The 11576-nt window shown below is 35.5% G+C and overlaps 1 protein-coding gene across 4 annotated transcripts in view; it reads left to right on the top strand.

Moving 5' to 3' along the window:
- The first annotated feature begins 5548 nt into the window (after nt 1–5548).
- Nucleotides 5549–11576, top strand: part of LOC140871448 (DExH-box ATP-dependent RNA helicase DExH5, mitochondrial-like) — a 40098-nt gene continuing 34070 nt past the window's right edge. For all 4 annotated transcript variants that reach the window (XM_073273970.1, XM_073273969.1, XM_073273968.1 and 1 more), the window contains exons 1-5: nt 5549–6034; nt 7380–7534; nt 7618–7705; nt 8030–8257; nt 9404–9499. In XM_073273970.1, coding sequence (XP_073130071.1) covers nt 5669–6034; nt 7380–7534; nt 7618–7705; nt 8030–8257; nt 9404–9499 — 933 coding nt within the window. In that variant the 5' untranslated portion in view covers nt 5549–5668. The remainder of the gene's footprint in view (nt 6035–7379; nt 7535–7617; nt 7706–8029; nt 8258–9403; nt 9500–11576) is intronic.

The raw sequence follows: 11576 nt of genomic DNA, 5'->3' as shown, positions 1-11576 counted from the left end.
TTCACTAATACACATCTTATATTCATTCACTTCACAAGGTATACCTATTTACAGATATTTCATCTTAACCATTCATGCCTCAACGACCCCATTCGAGACAGACCAACGGAGATTGATAGCTCAAAGGCGACGTACTTACAAAGTCGTTTCTTAAGTATAAATTAAATTTGACAGCAAAAACTTTCTAAATTTAATATACCAAAATAAAAACCAATAAGCCACCTTTATTTCGTACAGTATCCAATCAACTATACAAGAAAAAAAAAGGTCCATGCAAAAGCCTCTATCGAATACATTGCAAATCCATATGCAGATTAAACTAATAAACAAACAGCCATAATTTTAGGCAGTAAAACCATCGCCGAATTTCAGATGCACAAAAGAGGAATAAGATAACACCATCGCTAAACTAATATAAAAAGAAAACATGATAAGCAGAATGCCAAAGCTGATTATTCATACTTACATAAAGATTCAGCTTTATCGTAGATATACTCAACGGGGTAGCTCGATTCGCTGTAAATTCCTGCAAACAAAACAAATCAAAAACAGTTATGCAAGAAATCCGTATTAAAATTATTTCATTTCATCACACAAAATTCAGAAAATGCTCACGGTAGATTGAAATCGTGACTGCCTCGGGGAAATATTCGGAAACCCTAGAGAATCATAAACGACAACTACATCTCCTTCTCAGTGTCGCTTCTTTATCTGAGTTTTTTGGCTTAATTTGAATGAGAGTAAAGCACAAATATTATGTGCTTCGTCTATGCTATGAACATTTCGACATTCGGAGGTGCCCAAACAAGAAGGAACCCAAAAAAAAAAAAAAAAGCCCAAACAGATGAGCTAATGAAAGAACCCGAAAAAAAAAACACAAAATAGAGTCTCATTTTTCACCCTTTTCTCGACATTCACCGAAAACCCAAACAACAATAAATCTAGACCTCAACATCTACTAAAAATACCAAGAAACATGAGCCCGAAGCAAGAGAAGAAAGCAACGAAACGTACACAGTGAAAGTCGCGACACTGAAGCTCCGATCCAAGCTTTAAACTCACGATTGAAGTCACGATTGGCGTTGCCAAGGCTTGGGCTAGATGCAAAGAGGTCGGACGACCATTTTTCGGTGATCCATTGGCGCCGGAGGTGAGCTGGGTTGAAGGGGGCGAAGGGTTTGGCTAGGGATTGGGTTTCTCTGGTTCGATCTTCTTAAGGCAGACGTGTAGTGTAGTAATATATGGGTTAATATTATATGTATTATATTTTTTAAAATAGTATTATATTTTTTAAAATATTAAAAATAAAAAATAAATAAATAAATAAAAACGACAACAGATTACAATCTGTTGTCTTATACCTTCAAAAATATCTCATTGACAACGGTTAATTAAAACCGTTGTCGTAGATCATAAAAAACGCGCTCATTGACAACGGTTTTTAAAAACCGTTGTCTTTGACAAATATAAGACAACGGATTTTTAAACACCGTTGTTGTTTTTATTAAAAATACGGTCAACGACAACGGTTTTTGTAAAAACCGTTGTTGAAGGCCAAAAGACAACAGTTTGTGTATAAAACCGTTGTCTTTTTAGTGTTGTTAATTAGCATATTTGTTGTAGTGTGACCTTGTTGTTGACAGTTGTAGCATGTTACTTCCTTGTCCATCTTCTTCTTGAAGTTGTTTCCTCGCATAAATCTTTTGAACTTTCTAGCGAAGAGTGTTATATCATCATCATCTTCTTCTTCGACTTGGGTGGATAAGGAAATCCCCTTTGCCGTGGTCTTTTCATCCTCTCTCTTTGATTTTTTCTTTGTAGATACTTCTAACTCATGTGTCTTAAAGGTCCCATGAAGTTGATCAAGATCATAAGATGCAGTGTCGCCTTTGTTGGATTTGATGATGGCAGTCCTCTTTGCATCCCACTCCTTGGGTAGGGCGCGTAGAGCTCTCCTCCATACTTTCTTGGTTGGATATTGTTCTCCAAGTTGGGCTATCTCATTGATGATTTGAGAGAGCCTTTGGAACATTGTGTCTATATCTTCATTCGATTCCATCTCAGATGTCTCGTATTTGAGTTGTAGAAGATCTATCTTTGTCTCTTTGACTTGGTTGGTTCCCTCGCGGCATATATCTAATTTGTCCCAAATCTCTTTTGCGGAGGAGCACATAGAGATCCGGTTGTACTCGTTCATATCTAGGAAACAATGCAAAATATTCATAGCATTAGCATTTTGAGATATCAATTTCATATCCTCCTTTGAAAAGTTGTCCATTCACTTAGGAATTTTGACTCCCTCAACCTCTTTCGTAGGTATGTAGGGACCTTTCACAGTTACTTTTCAAAGGTCATAGTCTACGGATTGGATATATAGGGACATTCGATTTTTCCAATATCCGTAGTTTATGCCGTTGTAAAGAGGAGGACGATTGGTTGATTGTTCTTGAGCATAATCGCTAGCTAGATTTGCCATAGAGCCTTTTTGAAAATATTTTGTAAAAAGGTGGCTCTGATAGCACTTGTTAGAACCTAATTGGGGGGATTTAGGTTCTATTGGCAACTTTAGCAATTTAAAGCGATTATGCAAATACGCAAGCGGAAGACTTAAAGAATCAATAATAAATGCAGTAAATAAATGCGTAATGTAAATAAAGCAGTAAAAGGGATAAGAGATGTTTATGGAAGTTCGACGATAAATCGTCTACGTCTTCCCTTATTGGTTAAGATCGATTAACCAAGGATCTACTAGCACTTCAACGTCTTGGACTTGATAGCTCCAAGGATAGCCGTACAACTCAACACGATCACCACGCCGATACAATTCGAACACTTGGCCTTAAGGGCTCCAAGGATAGCCTCAACAACAATTACACACTCGGGCTTCACACTCGAGAGTACAACGAAAGCTCAACAACTCACAAACAATTTTTACAATCAACTCTCTAATTGACAGAAATATGTATGAAACTCTTGAATGAACACTTGAGAAGTAGACGAGAGGATTGCTTGAGTTGTGTTTGAAATGGCCTTGGAATGCATCTATTTATAGCTGAAAATTCGGGCAGGTTCGTTGCGTCTGTTCGGCGCACATTTAATTCTTCCGGAATTGGTGACGAACGTTGCGTTCGATCCTAGGTTCGTTGCGTCCGTTTGGCGCATTGCGGCTTTGGTCGGGCGAATTTCTTCCTTAAAAATTGGATCAAATTTTTGATAGGAACGTTGCTTTCGTTCGGGTTCGTTGCGGACTAAGCGACAAACTTCAAAAATTCATAACTCACAATTCGTCTGTCGGATCAACTTGAAATTTGGACAGTAGCTTTAAAACATCCTGAATTTCGTTGTGAATGGTGAAGATTGGATTTGGACGCCTCAAACGATTCCAGTATTTTTCTGAAGTTACTTCATCGTATTTTTACTTCTTGTTCTGCGCGGCACTTTTGAAAAATTCATTTCTCATGATTTAGCCATTGGATTGAGCTGAGATTTGAACCGTAGATTTTGAGCATCCTAAAATTTAATATGACAGGTGGAGATCGAAATTGGATGACTCGAAAAAGCTCAGTATTTTTCGCAATGTTCTTCACCATAATAATGTTTGTAATAATCTAATCTGCAAAGTCTCACTTTAAACGATTAGAAATAATAACCTAGTTTGTAATTATCAAAACAAGATAAGTTATCACATTAAAAACATTAATCTTATTTAAGAGATTTGTATGCGTTTAAGGCGTAACAAGGAGCAAAAAGCTTATTTCCAGATCATATTAAAAGAGATGAAGAACACGAGCGAGAATATCATCATATCAGATCAAGTAGAATCATATATTGCTCAATTGTTGAGTTGTATTTAAAGTGTTGTAATTCCAGTGTTATCAGTTGAGGTGCTGCAAACTTCATTGTAACAAGAACCAGTCGAAGACTGAATTCTTGAGTTTCTAGGAGTTCTGGGATTGAAAATAGTGTGTAAGCCCTAGTCGTAGAGTGGGCCGTTGCAAGTTGATTTTAATAGTCAAAGTCTTCTAGAGTGAATCATTTCGAGGTGGAAAAAGGAGTGACGTAAGAGTATTTGAAATTTTCGAACATCTATAAACAAACTCTTGTATTTCTTTCTTTCAGTTTAACACTCACTCACTCACCACTCCGATTAATCCATTGATTTACAAGTTTAATCTGTTAATTGACCTCATTCCGTACTTATCAAGTTGGTCAATAACATCGACACGCGAGAAGGAAAATAACTCAGTTGATCAACCTCAACTGACATTATATTCAAAGATTTAGGGGCCAACTTCTGCAATAATACTTAGTAGATTCTAGAAAGTAGTTTACCCACCAAACGGATCCCAACATCTGGTGCACGCGTTGCGTGCATGTACATTTTGTATTTTTTTAAAATGAACAAAAAAAGAAAAAAAATAAATTTTAAAATTAAAAATTACAAAAATACAGTGTTTTCATAAATAAATAGTCACTAAAAACGCAGCAAATACATCAAATTAACATACGAGTGGTATTTTCGTGAATAAAAAGACACGAAAGATTACAAAGTTAATGTCATTTTGGTAAATAAAAAAATCTAATAACTATGAAAAAATGAAATCATATAAAATTAGTAATTTGCCTAATAATTTTTGTTTTGTTGTGACTTAAGTTAGAATATAATCGTAATTTTATCTCAAACTTCACCAATTAATTTAAAGTTAGTTAATTAAAATTTAAAAGGCATCTATTATAATAACTAGCAGCGACGCACATGCGCTGCATGTGTAACTCCATAAATGAAAATAGTACAATGTATATGTTAGAAGAAGAATGTTAAATTAATGCATCAACCAGCCATGAGATAATGGGGAAAAAGACAAAACCGCTCAACCAAAAAACTGCTATGAGAAGTTTGTATTTTTTTTAGATAAACTGCTATAGAAATTAAGTGGAGAGTATAGTGGGGACGGTTCCAACCTTTTTTTAAATATCTTTTTATTTTTTATTTTTGGATTTTGCCATACCAAACGTATCAATTGGTTTATATGTTACACTTATGCTTAATAAAATAGAGAAAGATATAGTAAGATAAATATATGAATTTGATTTTTGTTTAAGTTATATAAATAATGAAAATACATTTAAATCAAAGATTTCAAATATTTTCATCAAACACAGCTTTAATTGATTTATATTTTAATTATTTATTCAAACACTCATACCTATTAATTTTTATCACTAATTACATGAAAACGACATCCCGTGGATCGTACGGTAGAATACGGTAGAATACTAATATGATATATATGTAACTTAAGAAAAAAATATAAAATTAAAAGCATTTGGCTCAATAATTTATTAAAAATGATCCTCCATCTCAAACGGATTGTAATTTGTAATCTATTTCAATTATTCGAATATTATTTTTATAATAATTGCTATAATTGGAATCTCTCAAAATTTCGTCAAAAATTTAAAATATGGTACAACATTTCACATAAGGGCTTTTCTCAAATTTTCTAATGCTAAAAATTTTGCTAAATCCTAATATTTATGGAAAAAATCAGCAGATTATTACAAGTTCCACAGATTTTACCCACGCGGCCACCTGCTGCCGCGAATCCCGGGACCGGCCGAACAGCCACCCTCACCGCCGACACCATTGTGCATCAGTTCCGGTTGCATGAACTTCATTTCTCTCCAATTATCCCCCTACATTTCGTACCATAAACTTCCAAAACCCCACTCCATCGCCGCACCACCACGACGGCCTCCTCCGCTGTTATGCTTACCGATGAAGAATCTCCCGACGTTTTCAGACGGCAGTGTGCGCGCTCCTCCCAACCAACGCCTCCGCTCTGAAATCACCACCGCCTCCGCCTCTACAGATTCCAAGACTACAAATTTGAGTACTTGCGGTGATACCGAGAAAGGGATTTCATGTTTTAATCTAAAATTTGATGCTAATGCTAATAATGACGCTGTCGATTCTTACCCGCACTTGCCACCTCATCAAACTTATGGTGAATTTGAGTGTTTGACGCAGCCTGTAAGTTTTATGTATAGCCTCGTTGTTGTGTCTCTGTTACTTTGTAAATTTGTTGTTTTTTCCCCCTTAAAAAATACTGACAAATATTTGACTGCCAATTGGTTTTTGTTTCTTATTATTTGGGTGCATGGATTGAAATTTCTGTTTGGGGATACGATTTTGAATTAACTTAGAAATTTTGTTAACTAACAATCAAAATGGATTTTTTTTTTCTAACAATCAAAATGGAATTTTTTTTTTCTTTAAACTATATTCTCGAAAATTACTCTTCTTTGTGGTTTATATTACTTGAAGGCTTAAGGAAAAATTTATCTGGAAGCATATGGAAGTTGTAATAATTTATTTGATGAGTTTGATTGATTGAAGCTCAAGCAGTGAAGCTAGATTAAATCTTGGTAGTATACCATGTTGTTTTGCATGTGCCCTGTTTAGTGACTAAAGTGTTTCGCCAGCCATTTTTGAAATTGAGGATTTTAATCTGTAAGCTACTTTCTAATGCATGAACTAAGCACTAACCTCAATTGTGCATGATGGTCTGACTGGAATATGTGGTGAGCGGTGATTCAGAATACACTGAAACATGATGAGTTTTTTTAACATAACTAGTATGCACACTTTGTCTGCGTGGTGTCAGTTATTTCAGGTGAATTTCTGGCTACAGAATTCTCTGTTGGGTCCTTGTGTTTTTTTTCTGAGGCGTTTTTGATTTTTTTGGTGCATATGTTAATTTGTTAAGAAACAATAAAACATCATGACCAAGTTTCCATACTAATAATTTATAATTAGAAATTAATACAAATTAATACTGCAGTCAAAAGAACTGAGTACCTTCATTTCCTTAAAGACATTGGACTTTTTTCTCCTCTGCGTTTTGGTTGCTAACAAAATATAGAGTTATATTGGTACAAGAAAATTGTGAAGGAGTTCATGGCAAGTGCTCGTAGAAAATATATTGCGAATATGATTTAAAGTTCATCCCCTAACTCCGAATCCTTCTGAAGTTATCTAATTAATCCTGTGAAAACTGACACACTCATACTCTGATTTGGATCCATAAGGAAGCCAACCAGCCGAACTAACGGGAGAGGTAAGAACCAGATTCCACCATTAGCAGTGGATGGTATTTGTTTTGTAGTGTAAAGCTTAAAACTTGCCTGCTTTATGGGGAGTAGGGAGTGGAAGACATTAGTATATGTGGAGATGGTAGTCCACCATACTCATCAGTTGTCCTGCATGTCGTTCAGAAAATGTAACTTTTAGATCTCACTTCTGGTTTGCACTTAATTTCCTCTTTAGTTTTTGTATAACAGCAATCGCTGGTTCTAAACTTTCGTTTTGTTCTCAGGATGCTTATTCCGCAGATAATATTGATGTATGGAAGAGTAAGTTAGATACTCTTTTACATGATAAGGATAAGCAGGAGATAGTGTCAAGAGAAAAAAAGGATAGACGAGATTATGAGCAAATAGCAGCATTAGCAAGCAGAATGGATTTATACAGGTATCTTTTGGAGTGACATGTATATATATGTCTAATTCTAAATGAAGCATTGAGGATTAGTGTCACAACATTTATTTTTTCAGCCACCTGTATGTGAAAGCAGTTGTTGTCAGTAAAGTTCCCTTGCCCAGCTATAGGTTTGATCTTGATGATAAGCGGCCCCAGAGAGAGGTATCTTCCTGGAATATTTTTTGCATGCTCTATTTTAAATAATATTGATGTTCGATTCTGCCAAACATTTTGAGTTATTTTAATTTTAATTTCATTTGCTAAACTCAACAAATTTTCACTTTTACTTACTAACTCATTTAAAATGGTGATATTCTTAAATTTTAGTTGATTATCACGAAGGTTTCTCATCTGTTCTTTTGATTTTCTAAAGCACTTCAACTCCCTCGTAAAAAATATGAAACAGTGAAAGAAACCACACTCATCTACAAGTACAAATCAATGCTTGTTTCTTATATACTCTCGATCGTTTTGAGAAATTTTTAGGTGTTCTTGTCCCTGAGATTGCAAAAGCGTGTGCAAGCCCATCTTTTGAACTACATTTCTGAAAAGCCTACGAGGAGGGGTATGTTTTCTGGATCAAGCAGTAATGCTACTATTGTTACTGACGATCTTTTTGAGAATCCAGAGCCATTTCCACATAGTAAGCCCAATGATGAGAACATTTTATGGAGAAAAAGTCTGCAAATGCGCGACAAGCAACGAACTTGGCAGGTCTCACTGCCTCAGCCAATTTAGATTGCATATTGCTTTCACGGTTTACTTGTTATCAGTTCCATAGTATTTTTGCTACCTGGATTCTGTTGGAATTTTGTAGACTGCTTATTTAATACTTTGAAATTTATTAAATAGAATGGGATACATTGAAATTCAGTTCTAGGACGTACTCTAATTTGGATAACGTATTGAAGGAACAATCGAAACACTTAGTCAGATCATAAGATTAGTTCCATTTTCTTGAAGTATAACAAATTACAATGTAATATGTCATAGAGTGGAAGCTGGTAAAGCACAACACAAAAAAGAAGGAAAAGAAAGAGAGAAATTTCCTAGGAATTATAATTACACGCGTAGTCATTGTATCAATAATCAATACAATGATAAAAAAAATGGCTACCAAAACTAAAAACTGAAAGTATGTGAAGTAGAATGGTGATTATTGTTACTGATCGGATAGAGTGGTTATACTCACATACTTTTTCCAAGATCACTTAGTAATGTCACATTGATGTTTGGTTGTAACCCCTAGTGTCGCTGCATAATTTTGGTTTGGTATTTCAGTCCTTTACTTGTGTAATTTCTTAGCTTTCAATTAGATGACTTTACCTTTTTTTAATATATATATATATATATATATATATAATATATATATAAGTTTTCATCTGCCCAACAATTCCTCCCAACTTCATGTCCGACCACTAAAACCCGGTGGTGGATTTTAGTTGTTTTTGTTTTTGATTTTTTTCACCACTAAAACGCACTTTCAGCTGCCCAACAATTCCTCCCAACTTCATGCCCGACCACTAAAACCCGGTGGTGGGTTTTAGTTGTTTTTGTTTTTGATTTTTTTCACCACTAAAACGCACCATCGGGTTTTAGTGGTCGGGGATGAAGTGAGAAAGAATTTGTTGGGCTTCTCTGTCAATATATATATATATATATATATATATATATATATATATATATATTGAGAGAGAAGTTTTCAGCTGCCCAACAATTCCTCCCCACTTCATGTCCGACCACTAAAATCTGGTGGTGGGTTTTATATTTCAACTTCTGCAAAGTATAATGGTTTCTCATGTTTATGATTGATAAAAATAATGGTGCAATCATTTGGGTTAAATATATCAATTTCTACAGGAATCGACTAAAGGCAGAGAAATACTGGAATTTCGTCGCAATCTTCCTGCTTTTAAAGAGAAAGACACCATTTTAAGTGCCATTTCCCAAAACCAGGTATACAACTATTTGGCTGTGTTGATGACAATTTGCATGCGACAAAACATTTCTTTGGCAGCCTTCTGATAAATTCTCAAAGTGATGCGTATCTTTGTGTCATTTTGTTAATGAAAGTTGTTTTGTAGGTGACCTCACCCATCATTACAGCAAGTCATTCCTATCCATGATTCCTTGTTTATTTAATCAGCATACTTGAGAAAGTTCGCAGATCCTTTTACTAGGATAACTAGATGCTATTACTTGGATAACTATCTTGGTACATGATCGTTTAATTTTCCCTTTGTGTGTACCCTAGTTTATGCTTTAAAGATGAAAAATAATTTTTGTATAACCAATCTAACCGTTTTTTAATTGAGGTGATGTGGTTGAGAGAGAGAAAATAATATTGTGGGTTCAGTGATCGAAACATGATAGTTGGACTGTGGGAAGGTTTAAAAGCACCAATATGGCCATTTGTAAGTTATGGTATAGCAGCACACACTTGTCTTGTTGTTAATGTCAAAATTAAGATCATAATGATGAATTCTCATTAATTACGAGTTAGTGGAATTATTGGGAGGATTATTGTTTTTTTTTTAATAAAAAACTCTAATATATTATATACGAGAAGAAAATCTTACAAAAGGCGGATAAGATATCCGCTAATTACAAAAGAAAGTAACGACTCCCTAATCATATCAACAATAAACAAAATACCAATCCCTTAATAAATCCGAGATTGCAATATTCTGAAATTCTTTAATAGATTTACTCCACATAGCAATCCTTATCTTAATCTTTTCCCAACACTCTTCCGCCGTTTCTTCCATATTCTCAAAGATTCTTCCATTTCTCTCCAACCACACCGACCAACAAATACCATGAACCACCAAAGTCCAAAATATTCTCCCACCCAAAAGAAAAGCAAGATCAGTAGTGAATAGCTCTTGTGTAGATCGAGGTGTTACCCACACTAACCTCATCTCCGTCAAAGCCCTCGACCACAATCCATACGAGAAAGAACAGTGTATAAGCATGTGATCCTGAGTGTCCCTCTCTTTCCGACATAACACACACCAATTCGGATTCAAAGCACATGAAGGCCATCTCCTTTGCATCAACTCCGAAGTCGGCAATTCACCTCCAAGAAAAAACTTGAATCTTCAAAGGTATTGGAAATTTCCAGATAACATTGAAAAAAGAAAACAAGGGATGATCGATATTAGGAAAGAAGGAATCAAAAAAGGATTTAACCGAGAAGATACCAGAAGAATCCCCAACCCACACTCTAACATCCTCAGCCCCATCAATCAATCTAACTCTCATCAACTCACGCCTACCTCAGCAATTTCCTGATCCCTCAAATCCCTTCGAAAATGAAAGTCCCATGAAAGGGGACCGATATTCAACGAATTTGCCGTTGATACAAAATGAGAATTATGCATATTATGTGCATAAGAAATCTGAAACAAGGCTGGAAATAGATTCCGAAACGAAGACTCCCCCCACCATCCGTGTTCCCAGAACGTCACTTTGGTCCCCCCTCTAACCACCGCCCTTGCCAATGAGTGAAAAGCCTAGTAAGACCTTGAAATAAACTTCCATGGGCTCCTAAACGTAACATTTCTAGCCAAACCAGCATCCCAACCATTATCTTGTAAGCCGTACTTGCTCTTGATGACCCTTTTCCACATCGTCTCTTGTTCCACTGAAAATCTCCACCACCATTTCCCCAGCAGAGCTCTATTCCTCAAACAAATAGTCCTTATTCCCAAACCCCCTAGAACTTTGGGCTTACAAACCTGCTCCCATGCCACCAGATGACAGTGTGAATCCCCGTCTACTCCATCCCAAAGAAAGTCCCTCATATACTTTTCCATCATATCTGCGATACTCCTTGGCGTTTGAGCTTTTGTGTGATTTAATATATTTGAATCAAATTGTTATCACATGTTTTAACTGTTGTTAGGCGTGTAGAGTTCGATCCTATTGGTTTATTTCTCAATGATTACAATTAGAGCAATTTACTTGCTATCAGCAATTCAGCATCTCCCAAAATTCATTCCCTTAGAGCTATTTGTGAATGTGTATTCTA

The sequence above is a fragment of the Henckelia pumila genome, unplaced genomic scaffold (assembly GCF_033568475.1).
Source record: "Henckelia pumila isolate YLH828 unplaced genomic scaffold, ASM3356847v2 CTG_461:::fragment_3, whole genome shotgun sequence".
In the NCBI taxonomy this organism is placed as follows: Eukaryota; Viridiplantae; Streptophyta; class Magnoliopsida; order Lamiales; family Gesneriaceae; genus Henckelia; species Henckelia pumila.
Note: the sequence above shows the minus strand (reverse complement) of the source record. Positions and strands in the feature narration are given on the sequence as shown.